Source organism: Amblyomma mixtum, chromosome 1 (genome assembly GCF_055824585.1).
Source record: "Amblyomma mixtum isolate Tamu chromosome 1, ASM5582458v1, whole genome shotgun sequence".
NCBI lineage: Eukaryota > Metazoa > Arthropoda > Arachnida > Ixodida > Ixodidae > Amblyomma > Amblyomma mixtum.
In genome coordinates, this window is record NC_143012.1 from 5503194 (window position 1) to 5528178 (window position 24985).

General features: G+C 43.2%; 1 protein-coding gene across 2 annotated transcripts; it reads right to left on the reverse strand.

Annotated features, from left to right (window-relative positions):
- Positions 1–626: 626 nt before the first annotated feature.
- LOC149365322 (F-box only protein 30-like) lies at positions 627–24801 on the reverse strand. Of its 2 annotated transcripts, XM_089541919.1 has the most exons (8): positions 24641–24801; positions 24113–24302; positions 19568–19858; positions 15072–15374; positions 13654–13904; positions 10736–10847; positions 8295–8459; positions 627–6173 (listed from the first exon to the last, which is right to left on the reverse strand). In XM_089541919.1, the coding sequence occupies exons 2-8, from the start codon at positions 24296–24298 to the stop codon at positions 5988–5990; spliced, it is 1494 nt and encodes a 497-aa protein (XP_089398045.1). In that variant the 5' UTR covers positions 24299–24302; positions 24641–24801; the 3' UTR covers positions 627–5987. The 2 variants fall into 2 exon arrangements, with proteins under 2 accessions (XP_089398045.1, XP_089398046.1); XM_089541920.1 differs by lacking the exons at positions 627–6173; positions 8295–8459 and adding an exon at positions 8547–8642.
- Between the last annotated feature and the right edge of the window lie 184 nt (positions 24802–24985).

Sequence of the window (24985 nt, forward strand, 5' to 3'; positions counted from 1 at the left end):
ACGCTACGTCCCAGCGACTTACGCTATCGGCAGGCCGGAAAAAATTTGTGCATGCGCACGAAGGTTCAAGGTCGGCTGGTGCAAGAGCGCTTGTTTCATATCCATCAGGTGTTCGCAAAAAAAAAAATAGTCGGATACTTTTCTAACAGACCTTGTATATAATGAGACTAACAGTAATAGTTAGTTAGCATGTCTTAGCTGTATTCTGATGTAGTACTCCGTTGACAATGCTATGCCGAAAAAGATCGCTATTCTAACTCAAAAGCTTATTTTTAAAAATTGCGTAAAGTCTTAGGTGAAACATCCTGAATATGCACGTGCCACATGATCACAATGCCTAGCATTGCTTCATTTCGCCCTACCTGTCTCGCGTGAATGCTAAACAAACAGGGCGGAACAACCTGGAATACGAAGGCACACCAGCTTAAACAGCTGGCAGAGCACTTTTTTGGAGCTGATTAACTGATGCCACCAAGGAACTTAGGTGTAAACTGTGCCCCACATTTGTGCAATTCTGCCACACATCGTGGAGTGTACAACGATTTTTGTCTGAAGTGCGGTCAGCAAGTCATGTGCCAGGTCTTAATGACCCCCGTTATAGCTGAATAAAGAACAGCAGACAAAAATGAGTCAACATCTGTTTCAGTCTTTGTTTTCCAATATATAGGCATGACAACACAACATCATAAGTGTGCTTCACCACCAAACCCTGGCTTCACTCACAATGCCACAGTACAGATCTGCTTCCATTAGAAATGGTTTGTTTTGCATTTCAACATAACGCCCAGCAGAAGAGGTGTGTTCCTCAACAGCAGCTACTAAGACATCCACTTTAGAACCAAGTACAGCTCAGTTTTGGATGCTCGCAGAAGTGAATGCCAGATGTCAGCTCTGAGTGAGTCAAATCTGAGTGACTGCCCAAAAACCTCCAAGTGTAATTATCAGTTCGCCCGCTATGTGGGTGTGGCTCCTTTTCTTTAGTGGCAGTAGCAGCAGGGTGCTTGAAGGCAGCTGCAGAACTGACTGGTTGCAAATTTCTGGAGCAGAGATTCACCCAAGGGTGTAAAGGACCAAGGATGCCACACCTGAACAGTAAATGTGGCACAACATAGCCTGTTTTCAGTCAAACAGCGAGCACTAAAACTATTTTGAAAACAGGAATCACAATACAGACTCAGCACTGGTGCAGCACAAAAATGAACAGTCGTCCCATTTTATAACCCACCACCAATAACACTACAGCACACAAGATGGACTACAATTCGGTACAAATTTTATACAGTATGCATACCCAGCAAATACTCCTCCAATCAGGAACCAACAGCACTTCAAGCTCCCGAAAAAAGGCTACATACAGGTCTGAGCATATGTAGCTTGGGAAAAAAATCAAGTCCAGGCATCGGTCTGTACTTCACACTGAGCATATTCACAGGCTTCCAACGGCAGTGCCAATAACAAGTTGGCAGGTATCAAGCCTTGGATGTATATGACGCAGAGTCCCACAAACAAAGAGAACCTATGCAAGAAGAGTTTAATAATGCACATAAGTGTGAAATGAGCATTTTGCATCTTCATTGAGCACTATACCTGCAGTACTATAAATTATTATATCAGTGCTTAACACTGCCTCCACAAAATTGTGCACCGGATCTGTGTTGCTGGCACAGCAGCAGAATATTTTCAGCACAGTGAAGCAGTCTGTGTAAGGGATAGCGACAGCAAGCAAGGTTATGACAGAAAGAAGTTTTAATATGGGGGCTAAAAGCAAAATATTCGCATTCTCAATGGGCTGTTTAAACACAAATTAAGCTGAAAAGGACCAAATGCAAGCCTATATCACTTCAAAGTTTTGTACAACTAGGAACAGTCGAACCTAGAGTGCAACTGCATTGCACTTTTGATGTATTAAAAATACAATATGCAAGACAGACAGTAACTGGCACAATTAACGACAGTCTGGCGTAGTTTCCAGCACAATATAGACAGGCCTGAAGAGCCACCAAAGACACCACTGATGGCTGTGATCTTATCACTTATCCTTATCTGGTAGATTGAAAGAAAAGCTGTTGGAAGCAGCGGTTCTGAGGAACAGCACTGAACTCAGCACACTAGACCCAGAGTTACAAGTTGCACAACATGATACCCACTGTACATGGCTACAGGGCAAATGGCTGATTGCAAGGCTTCTTTATGCTAAGGACCCCCCACACACAAAAAAAAACCTTCTATAAAAATAGACTCACAAATTCTAATAGACCACACATTCCAGCAAACAAAGCGCACAAAACCATTGTCAAGTTTTCACTGAATGTGAAACAACAGAGTGACCCATCACAATATGATGCGGTGTGAGATACCAGAACAGTTATACAGGTTACAGGACAAATCCCATCACAGATAGGATCAGATCTTATCACAAATGGAGCCACACTGTAACACCAAGTGAGCACTACACTTACACTATACATCAACAAGAAAGAAAAAGAGAACAAGAGAGTAGATGCAAATAACTTATATCATGTACAGATCCACTACAAGGTGTCCTTACCCCATCATCATACTCAGTAAATTTTTTTGCTTTTGATGCTGCTAGCCTCCCGTTATAGTCAGGTTGTAATCGCTAGGCCAGGGTAACTCACTAAGATTACACATCTTTTCCCCAGCTATGCCATCCTAAGAGAAGGTTGGCAGAATACTGCCAGAAGATATCATGACACTCATGATGCTTCACTACAGACACATCCCCAATTACAAGCCTTAAAATTCTGAAAACATACACGAGTTTCTTCTGCTTGAAAATTATGCGCAAAATCTGATTCCTCATGATATTAAGCATGAAATGCTTTTAGCAGACAGAGCTGGGCTCAAATTTCACATTATGGAGTACAGTTTATGTCCTTAGCATTTTTTTAATCAAAAGTTTGCAGTCCACGATTACATGCTGGTATTAAGGTAGTGCCAGGTGAACAAAATATCTCACTCTCATGAAGCCTCACATTCAGCAAGAGCAGGAGGACGAGGGGAACCTACCTCTTCCCCTTGTTACCACAGAGCACCGCTGTGCAGCACTGTTCCCTCTCCCATACCAATAACATCACATCCACATCAATGCGCAAGAGTACAAAAGGAAAAAAAAATGATTTATAGCAACCACGCAAGCAACAGAGGCAGTGTCTGCCAGCAGTCAGTGCTGATTTGACCCTAGTGCATGGCAAGTGGATACACATAGCTAAAGGCCTGCTAGATTTCGTATGAAATTTAGAACAAATCAGATACAAGTCAGAGGAGATCGGGCTTAAGAAGGCACCAGTAAAATAAGGAATCTGATGATTGATGACTTTTAACATGCAACTAGCCTAATGTAATGCAATCCACTGCTGATATCATTATCATACATGGCTAGGAATACAGAACTCAAAAGACAGGCAGCATTTCTGTGGCAGAAGTCATGTTTACTTGGCTCACAGAAAAGGCGCTTTCAATCACTGTGGGCAATTGTACACATTCTAAAGCACTCCATTTTTTTATCATCCTTGTAATTGTTGGCTTACCTTATTATAACCTGCTTATCAACAACACTGCTAATCTCTGCCTGAGGCCACAGTGGGGTGAGCAATACAAGAAATAGCACACAACGCAGCCATAAAAAAAAAACATGAGAAAAGCCATTTTCGCACTTTTAGAAATGTTATAAAATGGCTAGCTGAGCAGTGAAATTCTGTCACCTCCACAGAACAGCTAGAGAGACTTACTGATAAGCGTGGTGCCTTCCGGAAACAGAGGCCAGGCTCTCAAATCTCCCAAGTTCAGCAGCTAGTAACATAACACTGCTGAAAGGCCTGTCATCTTTGAGCTGGAGAGACACAATGTTGTACTTTTGTGACAGTACACCCTTTTTATCATCTTTTTATATCAAATGCAGCGTCTGTATCTCAAACCACGCTGGCAAGAGGTAGCCACAATTTGTACATGATGAGTGGCTTATGGATAACAAAAGTGGATGGTACCAGCTTTCAAGGCATTCCCAGTAATAGTAAGCACCGGATATGTCATGCATTAATCTTTTACTCTGTTACAGGAGTTGCAGCAGTGTAACCAACTTAAATAGTAAGGTGCCAATGTCATGCAACATATTTTTTTCCAAGGCTTAAGAGTCCAGTGAAGCTGATAAGAGGAATGTAAAGAACAGCACCGGTGTCAAAAAATACTGCTCCAAAAAATCAGAGCTACAGCCAAACATCACATTGCTTTTGAAGTGGTTTAACGGGTACTATAAATAAAAGCACTAGTGTAGCACAATGCAAGAAAAAGAAGCAAGAACAAAATAAATAGGCAACAAAAAGTACAACACCCTACACATAATAATAAAGTGACTTGTAAGCATTTTGATTTCAGATGTTCATGCTGCTTTACTTACCAGCAGAAAAAACAAATAGAGGAGTATATAGACTGTCCCCAAAAAAATGTGCAGTTCTCAGGAATTCTTTAAGACTACTACCGTATTTGCTCCCATAACAGATGCATTCACTCAATGAGTGCAAGTGTTGTTTTCTTGGTAAAAATCAGATTTATGACTAATAACAACAGAGCACGCTGTTGGGCAAGTCATGTCTTGTACCCTTCTTATCCATGTTTGCTTTGTGCAATTCCTTCCTTAATGTTTCACTGATTATCCTCCAAACACTGCATCTCTAAATTTTTGTAAGTTTCTTTGAAAAGGAAGAGCATCTATTATGTGAATAATTGTGCTATATACTGGAAGTTGTGCATGAAGCAACCAGGAGAAACAACATGCAGTACTCTCAGTACTGCATGTTGTTGTTGTTTTTTTCAGAGCTGAACCTCTGAAAAAAAAAAAGAAAACGGTAATCCACATATGCAAATCCAGCTCTTAAAGCAGGCAAAGAAAGGAACACCTCAGGAAAAAAAAAAGTTCTGCGCTTCAAGTGCAAAGGGTTCTGAAAGACTGCTGGCACTGCTCATATCATACATGCTAGTCAAAACACTGTTGTCATGTAGTCACCGGAGCTTAAAAAAATAAACACGATATCTTGGCACACAGCACTCGAAGACTTACGGTAAAATCAGGCTGCCAAAGTTTAGCCGTCACCAAGTGCTTTCCTGTCTACAACGTCACTTGTATGCATCTAGAAACCCTGCAGCGAAGTGACCAATGCAAAATTTTCGGTAAGAGTGGAGTACAAGTATTGCCAAATTAATAGAGCTCTATAAACAACTTAAATGATTTATTTCATGACCAGAGCTATCAACAAAACAGCCCGGAAGCAAAAAATCTTACATCTATCGAAGGTGCTCGTCATTTTTCGATTTGAAAATTCTAGCCTAGCTAGTTGGCTACAAACAATTATTTGCGATACACACCTGCATTTTCTCTAGCTTCTAAGACCACTTTGACAGTATCCATTTTAAGCAAACGAAACAGGTAAAATAACTGTGCCTCGTTTCCTAATCATCAATTGAAAAGGCTTGTTCAATGTTCTAATTCCCACACCTGAAAATGGTCAGTGAACAAAAAGAAATGTTAACAACATCAGTTGAAGTCCACGCAACTTTCTGAGATTATTAGGCTTTTAAACCACGATGCATAAGCATCCCTGGCATTGGGTTCACCGACTACATGAAACCATGTGCACCATCTCCTATCAGCAACGTGACTTTGTGGCAGTAGTTTTCGGCAAAATTTCCCTGTGGTCAGAGGTCTGAGTAACGCAGCATTTATGGAGCATGCTCTCAAGACATTCCCTGCTCCACCTATGTGCAACAGTTCAGAAATTACAGGAAAGAACCGAGCAGTGGCTCACAAAATCGCAGTCTCATTAACCACAGACAAACCAAATCGCGCGTTCAGCACTGCAGCCCACGACATTCGGCAGTTTCCGCCAATCCGAGGCTACAACTTGCTGTCGTTATAGTACCACTCACGGGTTCTCACGAAAGAGAACCCGTTCCAAATTTGGCAGCGCATTCTACAACGCCAGATGAAGTAGTGTCTTCGGTCCTCGTGAGTTCCCATTGCCAAAGCAGACTGCTGTGGGCATTGTTTTGACATTGCGGTCGAAGTAGCTGCACACCCTGAGGTGGCTCGACATGTTCTCCTCGTCCGAAAAGGCCCATTTCCTCACTGGAGTGAACCCGTTGCTGAAGTACCAGCTCTGAAAAAGGACAGTAAGGCCACCCTCATCAACCACATTTGCCTACCGATAACAGTGTGCCTTTGATGTAGTAAACGAAACCTTTACCTTATTATGCACGCGTCTTAGGACAGTGGGAACATGAAGTTTTCCAGTCCTGCTATTTCTCTTTTATGACAGTGCACAGGGCAAGACAAAGCAGTGAATTACAGAAAAGCACAACCAGTAAATTTTGGGACTGACCAGAGGATGTGAATATAGATACCCTGCTTGCGCTTTTCATCACAAAGGAGTGGCCCAAGTTTCTCACACTGTTCAAAATGATCCGTGTGCACTGCCAGGTAATACCATATTCACTTGTAGAGCGAACTCACTTGCATAATGAACCCACCCTCCACTTTTGTTGTTGAGAATTTACTTTTTTTTTTAAGAGTTAGCTTTTTTTTTCAGCGCGTTCTACAGTTTTGTGCCGTCCGTAGCACACACTCTGGCAGTGTGCAAAGATGCTGCACGTTGATCACATCATGGCCTGTTTATCTTTTGATCAGAGCTCCTGCGGGTGTGGTGTGCTCCCAAAATTGGCAGAGCACCACAGTGCTGTGCCAGCGAGTGCTCCAGCTACAGAGAGGAGGAGTGTAGCAGTTTAAACCAGAATGCTATAAAACAATCTCTACCTGGAAAAGCTGAGGAATGATTAGGGCCTTCAGGCCCCCAACTGATCTGAAAAGGTCAAGATTGAGACATAAAATGCCTAATCCCTCTCACACCCCAGCTAAAGCTTAAACATTTGCACTCCACACTCGTAACTGTCCTGTGAGTTTTTTTAACGTCGCGTAAAAAACGTGCACCTTGCCTTGAGGGCCAGTGTTCAGTATGTTCCCTTCATGTTTCTGAGATTGGCCAGCGCAGTTGACTATCACAAAATGGTCGGATAGCACAGTGATACAACAAAACACCTTTTGCAGCGAACGATGCTTAACACTGGTGATACGAACACGGCTGACTGCGTTCTTTTGTTGATGATGAATGGATGGACAAACAGGCATGCAGACAGGCAGACTGATATGGCTGATGCTATGAATTTTCGACTGTCGCAAAAAAATCTGTCCACTTTTTTTCCCTGTGTAATGAACCCTCCCTACAAATTGATATCACGCTTTCAGGGAAAAAAAAAAAATTTCATGAGGCTTAGCTAAGGTTAAGCCTAGTCAGATGCGAAGCATATTGATGGCTAGGCTTGGTAATACATGGCTTTCCTTGGTTGACGTTCATCCCGCTCTTCATCGCCCGTTCGAAATGCGCGGGAATGCCGCTCGAGGACATTCCGGTGTCTGTGCGATGCCATCGTTCTCCCTCTCCCAGCGCGTGACGGCGATCTGTCGTGACGTCATGTGTCACGTGGTATGTCACGTGGTGTGTCGTCACTGTACCACGTGGTCTGCACGGCGTGCAGCCACAGCGACGGCACAAGGTGGACCCTCATCTTCCTCTGTCGTGACGTCATGTGTCACGTGGTATGTCACGTGGTGTGACGTCACTGTACCACGTGGTGTGCACGGCGCGTAATCACGGCGAAGGGCTGTAGTGTACCTCCATCTTCCTCTGTCGTGACGTCATGTGTCACGCGGTATGTCACGTGGTGTGACGTCACTGTACCACATGGTGTGCACGGTGCGTAACCACGGCGAAGGGCTGTAGTGTACCTCCGTCTTCCTCTGTCGTGACGTCATGTGTCACGTGGTATGTCACGTGGTGTGACGTCACTGTACCACGTGGTGTGCACGGCGCGTAACCACGGCGAAGGGCTGTAGTGTACCTCCGTCTTCCTCTGTCGTGACGTCATGTGTCACGTGGTATATCACGTGGTGTGGCGTCACTGTACCACGTGGTGTGCACGGCGCATAACCACGGCGAAGGGCTGTAGTGTACCTCCGTCTTCCTCTGTCGTGACGTCATGTGTCACGTGGTGTGATGTCACTGTACCACGTGGTGTGCACGGCGCGTAACCACGGCGAAGGGCTGTAGTGTACCTCTAGTAATATGCTTCGCATAAAAAGTGGGTTTATTACGCAAGTAAATGCGGCAATACTTTCAAGAACATAACCCACGATACAGGATTTGAAGTGTATTAGAAACATTTACCTTTGAGCGAACTCTCCAGCCGCCGGTTCCACACTTTTCCCACCTGAAGTCCACCATTCCGCGACTCTTTAGGAGAGAGCACGAGACATCTCTCAGTCGCTTTGAGACCAGTGAAAAATTGTTCAGGCTAAAGGCATCCAGGTAGGCAGCTATGTGCTGCAGCACCTGAAATTGAAGGGGAAAGATGATGCCACAAGTAATGGCTACTTCAAAAAACTGAACACACCGAAGGCATGCAATTCGAGCTACCTCAAGGACCTGATTAATTTAGGCTGAATGAGGATGCCTAAGAGAGAAGAAAAACTGCAGGCTAAAGGCATCCAGGTAGGCAGCTATGTGCTGCAGCACCTGAAATTGAAGGGGAAAGATGATGCCACAAGTAATGGCTACTTCAAAAAACTGAACACACCGAAGGCATGCAATTCGAGCTACCTCAAGGACCTGATTAATTTAGGCTGAATGAGGATGCCTAAGAGAGAAGAAAAACTGTCTGAAAGAGAATTTCCCTTCTTCAATAAATGTCCCTTCACATAGCTTTCACTTTTAGAAAACATCAAAGAATTTCAAGGATTAGAGTGGATTAAAGTAAAATAGCTATTCTCTCTAAGAAACAAAATATCAAGTGCAATTATCTGATTCAACACTTCAACCCAATTTTTTCAATTTGATTTGAAAGTTTCACAACCACAATGCCCAAAGAACACATAGGCAGCATATCTGGCAAGAAAAGGCTAGTTCACAATCAGGAAACAAAGTTGCAAAAGTATAAGTCCCCCAAAGCTTCCAATGTTGCCAGATTTCAAGACTGACTTACTGTTATGGGCAAGTATAAACAACAAATGAAGACAAGTACAGCAAAGTTAGTGTGTGGAATCTCAGAAGTGCACTTGCAACGACAGCAAAGGTAAGTTAAACTTTTTGCAAGAGCCAAAACTTTTTCCAACCAGTAGATATTCCCCCCAGTGAGCCAAATGTGATTTCGGCTAATTTAAATATTTTAATTTCAAAGATAAGTAACCATGAGGAGTTAGTAATGAAAATAAGAAAACTGCATGTCTTTATACTTAAAATTTTTTAGGCGGTGATATGGGCAAATGTGGCTCATTAATATGTTCTCTCTTTGCCCACACTCTCACTCTATTTGCAAAATTAACAAAACTGCCTGATTGTCATTAGCGCTACAGAGCACTGACTGCTGGGTCTGTGACCGTGCTGCACAATGTGTTTGTGGCGGCTGATGACAGTGGGTCATATTAAGTTTGTGGGTGGGAGTAATTATGTTAAAATTCAGTGAATGGCTGCACCTTACGTTTCAAATCCTTTGCAAAATGCTATGTTGAACCATCTCAAAACCAACATGCAAAATGAGAGCAGAAGAGAGTTTTTAATAAGTACGCCTCAGCATTTCACTCAAGTGCCAATGTGGATTCAAAGAGTATGTGTCTTAGATTTCTTGTTCTGCACGCATCAGCAGTTTGGAAGGCTTCGGATAAGCTGAATTATTCACATAATGACTTCTTCCGACAGAGATGAGCTATACGAAGTACAGCAGACTCCCCTCAAGGTGAACTTGAAGGGGCCACAAAATTTGTTTGTCTTAACAGCAGTGCCCCTAAAGAAAGTGTGTGAACATGCCACGTGCATCCAAATTTAGGTTATATGAAAAACACTGAATATGAGAGAGTAAGTGCAAAAAAAAGAGAGAGAGTAAAAAGAGAGAGAGTAAGAGAGAGAGAGAGTAAGAGAGAGAGAGAGAGAGAGTAAAAAGAGAGAGAGTAAGTGCAAATAGAGCATTTATTGCACTAAACATGAAGTCGGCTGAAGACAGCATAAAATAAGCTTATGTGATCCTACTTGAAGATGGCATTGGTGTAGCTTTCTTACCTTCCCCATCTCTATTTTTTTTCTTACTGCATCCCATAGTGGGTGGTCTTTGCGTGTTTTGTTCTGATTTTTGCTTCCCTGCCTGCTCAGAGTGCTTCAAAGGTGCCCAGCAGGGTAACCGTGCATCTCTCTCTTATCTCACTCCTTCAGCAGCATAGCTGTTACCAGCACCACAAACAGGCACGCAACGAGCTTTTCTGTATGCTGCAGGTAATATGCACAGCTCTGATATATGGCCATCTTTGCAAAGTTTTTAAGCCCAAAATCAATCAGTGGGTGCACTTCAAGCATGCGCGCCTTTTAGTCTCTGGGGACAATGTTCGGCACATGATGTAGACATGATGGCGAGACTTGCGCCAGCATAAGCGTGATGGTGGCCTGCCTTTTCCACACTGGCAAGAGAGCTTTCCCCCCAAAAAAGCACGCACTCTCAAGATGGCTTCGCCACAGCTTTGCATGAAGGAGCATGGAAGACATCTTGTGGTGATTCACTTTCTTGCATCATAGAGGTTTGTTTTACTATGACTGTTCATTTGTGCTGACATGGTGGGTCTCACCTCAAAGGGAAAATCCGAGAATGCTGGGCCATTAGGGGCTGTGGAGAGAGTAGAGGATTCGTCACATGCACCATTGGTGTAGGAGTGCTCATTGGCTAGGCGGTCTCGTGCTCTGAAACAACAAAGAAATCGAGAGGGAATTTTTACAGTCAACTTAGCGCATGAGAGTGCAATTACAATTTCCACTTCCCAAACCAGTAAAGGCTATACAAAAGCAAAATGTTAACAAGCTCGGAATTAAGTTCGGATCCCTCAAACAAAATCTAAAAGCACCCCTTTTTTGAGGTGTTAAAAGCCAGAAATTTTAAGGCGTGGTCCCTCAAATAGTACCTCCTAAAACCACTGCTTTCGAATGCTACAAGCTTGAAATGTTAAGGTGAGACCGCTCAAATGCACCCTAAAAGCACTACTTTGGGCACCTTTTCCATGCTTCTACCTTCTGCCATCCTTTATGACCACTACTGCATGAACATGGCTTTCACTGTGTCATTCAAAATGATGTGCTATCGCACTAGCTAATTTTCTTAAACTAAAAGACAGAAAAAAAAAAAAGAAAAACAAGGTCAAAGCTTGAAGATTTATGACAACCTGGGCATCAGAAGCACTGCAGATATTGTACTGGGCCTATGCATGTACAGTCACGCACAAGCTATCCTGAAATGACGGAGTGAAGCACCATGCAGCTAAGAGAGCATGAATGAACAGAAAGGCATTATGCAGCAACAAGATGAGCTGAGTGCCTGGGCTCTTGTACTGGTGCCTTTCTTACTACCAGTTCATGTTCTCAAGGCTGCATGGTGCCATCCGTAGATTTCAGTCCTTGCTCCATCATTCTAGGTTAGCCTTTCCATCACTGCACATTTTCCAATAATGAATCCTTGTTAATTTGAACCCAGTTAACTTGGAAATCCAGATGACTTAGACGGCCGGAATGGTCCAGGTCAATGCCCAAGTGAGTCTAGGGCGCTGGATGCTGATTAATTCATATACGGATAGCCTAACACCAATTAATTTGGATGGGCTTACAAAGTGGGCCGCGTTCACCTATGACCAACAAAGCAACTGATCGTCCAAATACCCCTCTGCAATCTGCAAGCCTGAATTGCACCGTGCAGACTTGCCTGTGCACTTCCCATGCGCATGCAATGGCAGATGTGGAAATGTTAACAGGGCCTTGCATAGTTTTGGTTTCACTTTTCCGAGCTTTCACCCGTGCGCAACGGCCAGCCAGCTGAACACAGTGGCACAGCATTTTGGATGCTGATTGGCATGCTGCTGGTCTCCATTTTTCTTAGATGGAGCTTCACAAATCCATCACCAACCTGCGTTCCCCTCACTTTTATTTGAGTGTTTATTCTGTTCTTCCAGTGCACTGCAACTGCAGTCATCATTTGCTGTTCACTATTTGTGCTGTGAAGACTCCTCCCCTGTGACATCACTTGCAAGGAGTCTCCTGTCCTACCACGTCACATTGTGGAGGAAGCCGCGGAGGCCTTTACCACTTTGAAGCAGTTCTGCTTCCACATTCCCAACAGCGTGCGCGCAGTAGCCCATACAATAGAAGTGCGAAAAATCGTCGTTGCTGTTAAGTTCGCTGAACTTTCTGCGGCGCCATCCAGCCTCCAGCACCGTGCATGGAACCGCGGACGCACGACGGACGCACCGCGGACGCACAGCGCGACGCGCATCGGTGGCTGCTCTGTTGTTGCTGGCGGCGCCGTCGCCAGAACGCTCGTTCTCGTGTTAGTTGCCACTGGACGCTGGACCCCTGAGCGACAGCTTTCCTTTTTTTTATTGTATAAGGAGCCTTTGATGATTGTTCCCATGGCGTTTCGTATGCACGTGTGCCGGAGGGGAAACGAAGAGGGAGGCGGAAGTTCGGAACGCTGCGAGTTGAGTGCTTTTTGTGTGCGTGCTCGAAACTTCTCCTTTTCTAGGTATTTGATTGGCTCGCATCCTTTCCCCAATGCTTTAAAAACGGAACGCTCCAGGTGAAATGGGGCTGATTTCGTGTCATCAAAGTTTCAGTTATCTTGTAAATAGTTTTCTCCTTGCTTGTTTCTTCTCGTTTATTTTGTGTAAATAAATAGTTAACCTTCTTGTCCCGCCATCGAGTAACGTGACTGTTTGCGACTCCGAACCATCAATTCATCACCATCAAGTGTTTCCTCTCGTCACCACCTGTGAAGGGGAAACTCAACTGGCGCAGTCGAGACAGGATCTCAACTGATCTAGCCAATGACAGGATTTCAACTGTTGCTGCACAGTTTTTATCGCACACAGAGACAATCATTGCCTCGGCTTTTAACAAATAGGTTTATATTTAGGTTTACTAGGGTTTAACGTCCCAAAGTGACTCAGGCTACGAGGGACGCCGTAGTGAAGGGCTCTGGAAATTTCGACCACCTGGGGTACTTTAACATGCAGTGACGTCGCACAGGACACGGGCCTCTAGAATTTCGCCTCCATCGAAATTAGACCACCGCGGCCGGGGTAATAAATTTACTATAATGTGAATGATTTTTGGCAGTTTCTTGGCAGCCATTTGGTAATTCAACCTTCAGATAAACTGGATGCTTTCCTCAGCCCCTTGAAGTCCAAATTCACGAGGTTTTACATAGAAGAGTGCTAAGAGGACAGGAAAAGTCTCACGAACCACAAAACAACAGCTTTAACCAACAGGTATCATGGCTACCTCAAGACTGAGGCACTGGCCAGCACGTCTGAAGTGCGGAAAAATTTTAAATTACGATTACCAAATGTGCCCTCAAAGGCAGCCCATATGGTGACCGTGGCTTGATTTGAACAGACACCTACAGCTGCAAGAAGTGTTAAGCAATGCATGCATGCTGTATTTTTACTCCAACAAGTGCCTGAAGGTCCTGACAAGAGTTTTAAAGAAAAACAGCATTACTCACTCTTCCTCCGTGTCAACTTTTCCACCCAGTTCCCTTCCTTCTAGTGCCGAGGGAAAAGCTAGTCCGAAGCTTTCCAGCACCTCACTGTAGACGAGCTGAGACCCCGATGGTGCAGGGTGAAAACGCCGCCTTGAGAAGCTGCAGCCGTACTGTGCCAATGGACATCGGTGCTCCAACCAGCCATTAAGGCCACAGTGGATATCCCTGTGCACATTCTGATAATGCCAGGCATATTCGTCCCGCCGAAAGACCTGCAGCATGTAATGGCAAAAGGATTTATGAGATTTAAGTTAAGTTGGAGCATGAAGCTCCAACTTAAGGTTGGGCTAGACTTAACAGCGATTCATGCACGACAGTGTTGTGAGGGAGGATGGGTCCTATATGAAAAAGGCACATTTTCTTTTGGATGATTGGTGGACTCCTCGATACTTTGACAAAAAGGTATTCATTTAAATAAAAAAAATTCAAGGGGATACTCAAGCTCCAGCCTACGGGTATGATGCGATAGCATTAATGGGTTAATGCCCATATATAAAAAATTGGTCACACATACTCTGCGTTCATATATGAGGCGGGGGGGAGTCCTCATACCATTCCTGGCACAGTGGCGCAGTGGTTAAGCAGTGCACCACTGCTACAGCAGGTGGCTGCTCCAAACACAGCCACCAGTTGGGCTCGTGAGACCCAGGTTGCTCTTCCCGAGCAACCTCTTGTGGCCGATCATTAACTGAACTGCCACCTGCTACGGTGGGCAGGTTGTGATGATGTCACAGGGTCACCTGACCTAGGTGGCAGGTGGGCCACCTACTTTTCTCGACCCGCCGACACCGAAGCCAGGGTTGCAGCTGAATGGGACCCTTAAAGGGAAACTGCATAGGTTCTAGAAATCAACGAGCTTAAGAGGGTCGAATATGTGAAACTTTCAGGTAAAGCACGTGAAGTATTTTTGGACGACAGCGGTAATTTGAAATCATACCTTCCATGACGTCACGCTGAGTTTCCCTGCACTCCTCCGATGCATTGAGGAGAAGCGCAAAATTCAATCGTCGATTACATCACTATTTTAAATGGTAGTGCAAAAACATGTGGCATGCTTTACCTACAGCCTTTGTAGATTTTAATCCTTGAATATTGTGAAATTCTCAAAAAAGTGCTGCAGTTGCCCTTTAACACTGCTGTGTTAAAATAATGACACTCAATTACTTCTGCCCTCAAACCGCCAATTGTGCACAGAAACTTAAATGTTGAGTTCGCTACCACCAGTGCAAGCAAGATACTGACGCTGAGAACTTGATGTCAGGACCTCTTTAACATCATGCAGGCACAGCTTAGTTGATTAGACCACTCTGCACCGCACAGTAAAGTTGTCTGAGAGGAGACAAAGCAAGCAGGATGCATGCATGAACACATGCACGCACCTGGCCACAGGAAAATGTGTAGACCTTGTCGGGCTTCAGCTGATATCGCGTCAGGAACTCGACACACAGTTCAACGTTGAGGGCGACTCCAGGCTTTGAAGCATAGCACGCACCAGCAACATGCATGAGGCGGTAATCCACATCGTTGCACTTTGCACCTTCCTCTATGATGACGGGTGTGTCTCCCATATGGTTGGTGTAGCCATTCAGGGTGCCCAAAGGGCTATGGCCGTCGAGTGCATCACTTTCACTACAATCGCCGTTACACGGGCATGGAATGCCGTGGGAAATGAAGACATCCCTCTGGAAGAGAAAAGTAGTCTTCTCACACACTTTTTCTGCCTTCTGGCTACCTTTATGAGAACAGCAATACGAAAATTTGTAGCTGCATTAATTACAGTTTACGCACTGACTTACACATGTTACTTACATGAAGTATGCCCATGAGAAATGAGTTATTTTAGGCTCAGTATTGTGGTGCAAATATGCACACAAAGCCTAACATTTTTAAGCACAAGTGAGCACACCTAAACTAAATCCCACTTAACCACTACCAAACCAAAAGCGCAGCACAAATAGCATGCCTGCAAAACTTGCATGTTCATTGTTCCTCTTGTACTAACATGTAATCATTTGCATATAATACATCCAATCCTTGGAAACTGAACCTGGCAACGTTTAACGCAAGAACCTTATCAAGTGAGGCTAGCTTAGCAGTGCTGCTGGAGGAATTAGCCAGTATTAAATGGGATGTCAGAGGGCTTAGTGAGGTTAGGAGGACAGATGAGGCGTATACAGTACTAAAGGGCGGGCATGTACTGTGCTATCGTGGATTAGCAGATAGGCGAGAACTAGGGGTGGGATTTCTCATAAATCAGGATATAGCTGGCAACATCGAGGAGTTTTACAGTATTAACGAGAGAGTGGCAGCTATCGTAATTAGGCTTAATAAGAGGTACAAGCTGAAGGTGGTGCAGGCCTACGCGCCTACATCAAGCCATGACGACCAGATAGTTGAAAGCTTCTATGAGGATGTGGAATCAGCAATGACCAAAGTAAAATCACAGTACACTGTACTGATGGGCGACTTTAATGCAAAGGTAGGTAAAAAGCAGGCTGGAGACAAGGCGGTAGGTGACTATGGCATAGATTCTAGGAACAGTAGGGGAGAGTTATTAGTAGAGTTCGCAGATAGAAATAATTTACGGATTATGAATACCTTCTTCCGCAAACGAGCAAACAGGAAGTGGACGTGGAAGAGACTAAAAATGAAATGGTGAGACTAAAAATGAAATAGACTTCATACTGTGTGCACACCCTGGCATCGTAGAGGATGTGGATGTCCTCGGTAAGGTCCGTTGCAGCGACCACAGAATGGTAAGGTCTCGTATTAGCTTAGATTTGAAGAGGGAACGGAAGAAACTGGTGAATCGAAAGGCTATTAACGAGTTAGCATTAAGAGGGAAGGTAGAGGAATTCAGAATGTCGCTGCAAAACAGATTTTCCGCTTTAACTGAAGAAGACGACCGTAGTGTTGAAACAATGAATGATAATCTTACAGCTATCGTTACAGAGTGCGCCGCAGAAGTAGGTGGTAGGATGGTTCGACAGGATACCAACAAGCTATCTCAGGAGACTAAAGATCTGATTAAGAAACGTCAAAGCATGAGGATGTCTAACTCCAAAAACAGGATAGAACTAACAGAGCTATATAAGTTAATAAATAAAAACTCCAAAAACAGGATAGAACTAACAGAGCTATATAAGTTAATAAATAAGCGCAAGGTAGCCGACATAAGAAAGTTTAACATGGAGAAAATCGAGCATGCTCTAAGGAATGGAGGTAGCCTAAAATCAGTGAGGAGAAAACTGGGCATAGGTAAAAACCAGATGTATGCGCTAAAAGACAAACAGGGCAATGTCATCAGCAATATGGATAAGATAGTTGAATTAGCCGAAGAGTTCTACACAAATCTATACAGTAGCGAATGTAATCATCAAGTTACTGAGGGAGGCAGTCGAGCACAGCAATGGGACATTCCGCCAGTAACGAAGGAAGAAGTAAAGAAAGCCTTAGGAGCAATGCAAAGAGGGAAAGCAGCTGGTGGGAATCAGGTAACAGCAGATTTGCTGAAGGACGGAGGAGAGATTGTGCTACAAAAACTAGCCACCCTGTATACGCAATGCCTTGTGACCTCGAGAGTACCAGAAGCTTGGAAGAACGCTAACATTATCTTAATTCATAAGAAAGGAGACGTCAAGGACTTGAAGAATTACAGACCGATCAGCTTATTGTCCGTTGCCTACAAGGTATTTACTAAGGTAATCGCTTATAGAATCAGGACAACCTTGGACTTTAGTCAACCAAATGATCAGGCAGGCTTTCGTAAAGGATACTCGACAATCGACCACATTCACACTATCAATCAGGTGATAGAGAAATGCGCAGAATATAACCAACCCCTATATATAGCCTTCATTGATTACGAGAAAGCATTCGACTCAGTGGAAACCTCAGCTGTCATGCAGGCATTGCGGAATCAGGGTGTGGAAGAGTGCTATGTGAAAATATTGGAAGATATTTATAACGATTGCACAGCTACTATAGTTCTCCATAAAGTCAGCAATAAAATTCCAATACGGAAAGGTGTCAGGCAGGGAGACACGATCTCGCCAATGCTCTTCACTGCCTGCTTACAGGAGGTATTCCGGGGACTGGAATGGGAAGAGTTGGGGATAAGAGTTAATGGAGAATACCTGAGTAATTTGCGATTCGCTGATGACATTGCCTTGCTAAGCCACTCAGGACAAGAACTGCAAAGCATGATCAATCAGCTAGACAGGCAGAGTAGAACGGTGGGGCTAAGAATTAACATGCAGAAAACCAAAGTAATGTTCAATAGCCTTGCAAGGGAGCAGCAGTTCGCAATTGGTAGCGAGGTGCTAGAAGTAGTAAGAGAATATGTCTACTTAGGGCAGGTAGTGACCGCAGATCCGGATCATGAGAGGGAAATAACTAGAAGAATAAGAATGGGGTGGAGCGCGTATGGCAGGTTCTCTCAGGTCATGAATGGTAGCTTACCAATATCCATGAAGAGAAAAGTATATAACAGCTGTATCCTACCGGTACACACCTATGGGGCAGAAACGTGGAGGCTAACAAAGAGGGTTCAGCTTAAGTTAAGAACAACGCAGCGAGCTATGGAAAGGAAAATGATAGGTGTAACGTTAAGAGATCGAAAGAGGGCGGAGTGGGTGAGGGAACAAACGCGGGTTAATGACATCCTAGTTGAAATCAAGAGGAAGAAGTGGGCTTGGGCAGGGCATGTAATGCGAAGGCAAGATAACCGCTGGTCCTTAAGGGTAACGGAGTGGATTCCAAGAGAAAGCAAACGTAGCAGGGGACAGCAGAAAGTTAGGTGGGCGGATGAGATTAAGAAGTTTGCGGGGATACAGTGGCGGCAACTGGCAAAGGACAGAATTAATTGGAGAGACATGGGAGAGGCCTTTGCCCTGCAGTGGGTGTAGTCAGGCTGATGATGATGACATCCAATCCTACTTATACTCTCAATGCATGAAGAGATTAGGAAGTCTGCTGGTGCTTATATCCTCATGTCATGACAAAAAGTTAATGGGGTAAGGAAACCAAGTTTTCAGGTTTGGTTTCTCTTGCTTATAACAGTGTGCTGGGTCTTAGGCGCATTATACCTGGACCAGACACGCACCAGTGTGATTTAAATCATTTCTCACAAGACTTTTTTCACCCTAGAGTTATGGTTTTGGATCTCGGGACTTGTTATTTCAGAGGGAAGTAAGCAGAACAGCTCACAGGTCACATGTACTTCAAGAACAGTTGCACACTTGCTCCATCACTTGTTGTGAGAAGCATGAACACAGATGCAACCAATGAAGAGCAGCAAACCCATCACTGTTCTGCGAGCGTACATTGCTCTTGGTGGTTCTGTGCACTAGCCTCCCATGTCACAGTTTGCAGGAATTGAAAGTGAAACAACAGGCAGTGTTGTAATGATTTATCTAAACGCCACTGGGCCTCTTCTCCTCCAGTTCTGCACCTGCTCTGAGACCCTGCACGCCACTGAACCTGAAAACTTCGTTGTCTTCACTCCTGTAAGCACCTAGCTATCTTCAAACAAGTCATCTGCAGCTTTCATTGTTTCCAAAATCAACAGAACACAGAAAAAACGACAAGTTGCAGCTGCAAGCTGCCGAAAAGCCCAAAAAGGGGATTCAGTAACGGGCAAGTTTGGGCTAGCTGGTTTGAGCTTTTGTTAATTTTGTTGGTTTGGGCTAGTTTGAGCTAGTTGGTTGAATATTTTGTTAAAAAAGAACAGCATACTGGAAACACAAGGACATGAAAAACATGTGGACAATGACACCGCTTGTCTTTGTCTGCCTGTCTTTCGTATCCTTATGCTTCCAACATACTGTTCTTGATTAGCTATAATGGAGGCAACAGCAGTGTTTCCCATCCTTACAGGTGCTGTGGCCACTGGCATTCTGTCATCCCTGCTGCTTCTGCACAGCTTCCTAAAGTGGCTGTCGGTCCTCAACGACTGCAGGTCCCGCATGGCCAGCGCAAAGTCGAGCTGCAGCTTGCCCGACCGGTCGACACAGTGCGGCTCGCTGGTCGTGTCGCCCAGCCAGCCCCAGCGGTTCCACTCTGCCGTGCAGTACACAAGGCTCGCTGGGCAGTGCTGCAGGTGGCTGCCCACTTGGCTTCGGAGCAGCCACACTGGGCAGCCATTGATGGCGTTGACACAGGGCACCTGCGGTCACAACAGGAAACTGGCCATTCAGCATTTGTGGCCTCGTGAGCAACCCACAATAAGCTGTTTCTCTGGTACTTTTCAAGCCAGTGATGTCATCACACAAGTATGGTTGGTGTCGCATCTTTTCCTACCTCTTCAGAAGCTTCCAAAAAGGCAAGGGTCAACGCAAGCGCACTTTGCAAAGGTGGCGCTCAGAAATAGTCAAGTGGATTCACGCACATTTCAAAGTGTGCGTGAAGCACTTTTAGGAATTTATCACCACACATAACAGTGCTACAAACCCACAAGAACACACATTGGTAAAATGAGGGCTCTAAATTTCTTATGTGCCTTGAAAATCTCGCAACTTCCCTTGTACTGCGCACTGCCCAGCATAAAGTCAGAAGTTGAAAATTCAACAAATGATACCTGAACCTTATTTTTCGACTTTAATTCTCATAACTTAAAACATTAAAAAAATTATACACACAATTAACACTCCGCCACTTGGGAGGAAAAACAGGACACAGTATTTTAATCAGCAAAAATTAGAAAGGAAAAATATCACAATAATCAAAAAACATTGCCCTGTGAGCTTAATTAATCAGGCCACAAAGATACATCATTAAGACACAATTTTTTAATGACAACAAATTGCCTAATGCTCTTTTTATCAAGCTTTTAATTATTCTGTACTGAAAAAAAAACAAAAACACCGTATACATTGTGCATCTTTTTTGTTATCAGCAATCACAATAGACAAGTGATAAGACACCAATACGAGTGTTATTTTCAGTCCTTTTATTTGTGCATGCCAGTGCCTCTGCATAATTACTTTTCTCCGTAAAATATGTAAACAGCGTTGTTATCAGCACTCACAATAGACAAGTGATAAGACACTAATACGAGTGTTATTTTCAGTCCTTTTATTTGTGCATGCAAGTGCCTTTGCACAATTACTTTTCTCCGTAAAATATGTAAACAGTGTCTGTTTTTCTCCTCAATACTACGTCCTCCAACTTCCTTTCATTTGTTTACTCTTATCTCTCACTAACTCTCTTGCTTCCTCTATCTCTTACACTATCTCTTTTGTTTCCTGTTATCTGCCACTCTACGCTATCCTTTTCATTCCTGCCAACAACAGTTCAAGTGGCTAACTTGAAAGTGACAGCTTCTGTATCCAGTGAACACACCCCCACTTTTCAAAAATAAGTAAACCGCTACCACCACCAACACTGTACGGAAATCCCACACTCGAAGGAGGCAATAGCAGTGAAGATGAATACAAGAAAAACAGACCTCCAAAGAAAACTAAGGAATCTATGGGAATCAACAATGACCATGCTTCAGCTATAGCCTGTCATGGTTTCTGGACACTGATTAAAACCTCAAGCATGAACCAGATATTTTCATCGAACTATCACCCCATGACTGATGGTGCACTCTAAGCATGCGTACTTCTAACCGACTGCATATGTCAGTGTATATAGAGAAGAAAATTTCTTTTTTGATTCCTACAGGACAACCCCTTATAGCTAGGGGTGGCTATGGTCTTCAATACTGTATTTTTACTTGTCAGCATATCTTGCTGAAACTAAAAGTGCAGGTAATCATAGAATGCTGATTTCAAATATGCATTTAGATATAAAATATCTCTGCTAGAAGTAAATATATAGCAAAATAAATCCTAATTAGGCCATTTCTTACAGGCTTTCATGGTAATTTCTCAGTTATAAAAAGCTTTTTCAAGAATATATACACATTATCAAAGGCCCACTGCATATCCTAAAGAAATGGTAATAGCGCTGCAATAAGACGTACACAAGAAAGACTGACACAGGACATGCATGTCCTGTGTCAGCCTTTCTTGTGTACGTCTTATTGCAGTGCTATTACCGTTTCTGTCTCAAATAATGCACCATCTAGCCCAAATTGACGTTCTTCTAAACCATATCCTTTCCTTTTTCTCATAAACCTGATTTACTAACAATTACGTCAAGTGCAGGCTAATTAATGCCACACTGTTTCTTTCTTCCTGACTTATTTATTTATGATGAACAAAATGACTTTATGGGCATTTTCTTACCTTTAGGATGTCTGCTATATCCATGCAGTGAGAGAAGAAAGACTGCATTTAGCAATAGCAGATAAAGAAAAAAGAAACAGAAAGAGCGATGGGATGAACATAGCTGAAAACATGAAAGGAAGCAAGCACACTAAGGAGGACAAATCACATTATATATTGCCCACTATCCTTAGCGATCTCAATGAATGTGAATCAATTCAAGCCATACCACTTTGTATACCATAAATGTAAACCATATTGATTGACTTTCTTTTGCTTTCTCACCCCCTGTACTACATTATACAAAACATATATATTTTGCCTTTTCTGTTGGGAAAAATTCTATATGATCATGTCTGTATACCTGCATCACCTTGTAGAAGGGACTGTGGGCTCTGGTCAAGCTATCCTAAAGCTTCACCCAGAACCCCTTTCACTATTCTGATGAAAAAATAAAGTGTCATTATTAATATTATTATTACTATTATATAGATATAATATTATAACTTGCTGGTGCATTGTCTATGCAGTTCAAAATGTACATAATTATTATTTCGATAATAACAACAGTAATAATAACTGCTTTGTTTCACTGATGCATGTGCAAGTTTCTTTCATTTTTAGTTTTTTAAAATGGGGAATCTTTGTTCCAGCTTCACTGTTCTTGAGTGGACATAGACTCTTTATTGCTGAGCCAACCTGCCAGGCCAAGTCTCACAAGATGCTCATAGCTTAGAAAAGCCTAATAAACACTTTATTTAACTTGCATGGTAACAAAATATTATTTATTCATTAATGTTATTGTTATTATAATTATTTGTACAGATTTTATTAGCCTGTTTTGATGTTTTCATACTGCACCGTTTCTCCTATTTTCATGTTTTTGCTTTTTATTCATCTTTCTGTTCACTGTCATGCCTTTGTCTGAAGCAAAGGCTTTGTTGACAGGTTCTTTTTTTGAATCACCTTGACTGTTGCATTACTTGTCTTTATTGTTGTTCTCTGTGTGAAAATGACTACTTTTTTTTGCGTATATGTGTACGGTATACCAGAACCAAGACCTTAGGGTTGTTCCTGGGCACTGGAAATAAAGATTTATTTATTTATTTATTTATCTATTTAATTAATGCCCTCCACAGAAGGGTGAATTTGAATGGTCTCTCCTATGCAGGCATTCAGGATAAAAAGTGTCCCACAAAGATTGGTTACATAATACAAATAAGAAATGAAATAAAAATAGTATTCAAAGCCCATATGCGAATTAAATTCAGATAGCCACTGAAAAAAATTTCTCTAATATTTCGAAAGCACCTTTCATTGGGAAACGTGCCATCTAGCTAAGTACTCATCATTACTCTTCCCAACAAGAACCAAATGCCACATTCAAGAAAACACCTGACATGAAAAAAAATGTGTTACTTTTCAAACTGTGTTCCTTAAAAAACTGTAATACTGATACAATGCAAAAAGTGCTAGCTGAACACAATAAAGTACAAAGGAAACATACACAAAATTACGCACTTCAGAACACTGAAGCATTTCCCACTGTTTTTCGTAGAAGTTCCAAATGGAATATGGTTTTAAAAACAAAAACAACTACCTAACTTAATAAACTTTCTTTTTCATTACTACATGAAAATCTTAGTTCTCATGATGTGTCAGCCTAGAAGAGAAAGAGTCACAGCTTGCAAGCACAGGAAAAGCACACTGATCCATCCTCTATACTCTAGCGGAAAGACATCAGAAGTCCAGTACTTCTAATATTTTGAAAGTATTCTGTTCAAGCATCATTAATACCTGCTACAAAGTGTAACTGATCCTTTGAAAAGAGAAGCTTAATGGGCCTGGAACTTCAAGAAGGTTGGCATTGTCTGCTAACTGTCACATGCATGATGCAGTGTTTAGGTGAGCCGCAGTAAATCTCACAAATGAAAGAATGAAAACCTGTCTTGTATAAGCGTAATGTGTATCAGGTAATACAAGCTGCTCCTGACACTTACTAGCAAGTAACTACGTGATAAGGACAACATGATATCGGGGACAATGATATGAATCGGAGACAATGATATGTTGCCGATCATAGCAGTCGAACTGCACATGTTATTGCATGTGCTGTTCGACAGATGAGATCCCAGTGATGCTTCAAAAACTGTATACAGAAAAGACAGGTCGTTAACGCAGACAAGAAGGGCTGACGCACGTCCTACCTTTACGTTGGGGCACAGCAACTGATGTTCTTGGCACTTGCACGAATGGAAACTGGCCCCGCAGTCGAGCTTGCAGTGCACGATTTGGCAGCTCGTCCTTTTCTCAAGCCGCGCCGAACATTTCGTAACGCTCACGCAGTTGAGGCAGTGAGGATGTATGGGATCCCCGTCTTCGTCCGCTGCCATAGACCTGCAGAGCCACGCAAACGCCATTCCAGGCAACAAGGCGACAAAAGATCACGAACGTATACCCCGGACAATGAAGCGGCGATTACCGCTCTGTCACGCCGGACTGATTCACAATGCAACAAGGAACGCAGGGAACTGTAAATACCCGGCAGGCAATGACCCAACAACCGGTCAACGCCTTAGCGGATGTCATTCAAAACAGCAAATGATTATCACGGCCTACACGCGGAACTTGACATCGAGAAGTGACATTTGCAAACAGTGAGCGCTACAAAAAGACCCCAGTAGTATGCTTCATGCGAGACGATGGCCACAAAATAAGAAAGAAAACTTATTGACCTTTTAGGGAGAGGTTGCTGGGCACAGAGGATCAGGGCGACACTTCCGTTTGAACCAATCTACCGAAGAAAGAGTGGTACACTGAAGCGAATTAATCGCATCGCAAGTGTACAAGCTCGAGCAGTTTGACAAAGGGATTAAAACACCACACACACAGCTGATGGCGCACCGTTGCCAAGCGCGAAAAAGCGCGCTCGCCTAATTTTGGCGCCAATAACCATAAAAACATGATGCTGATCGTACTGTACTGTGAAACAAAGTTTTGGCATAATTAAAAATGAATAAGAATATTATGCTTCTAGTTTGGTTCAGTTGAAGTTTTAGAGAAATACTACCACACCTTCA

What these genes read in the sequence shown, in the direction of transcription:
- LOC149365322 (XM_089541919.1), bottom strand. Translation starts at nt 24,298, where the DNA reads ATGGCAGCGGACGAAGACGGGGATCCCATACATCCTCACTGCCTCAAC. An exon ending in TCTCGGATTTTCCCTTTGAG is followed by an intron (nt 8,460 to 10,735) that starts GTGAGACCCACC and finishes CTTCAATTTCAG; the next exon opens with GTGCTGCAGCACATAGCTGC. An exon ending in GCTGGAGAGTTCGCTCAAAG is followed by an intron (nt 6,174 to 8,294) that starts GTAAATGTTTCT and finishes GTCCTTTTTCAG; the next exon opens with AGCTGGTACTTCAGCAACGG.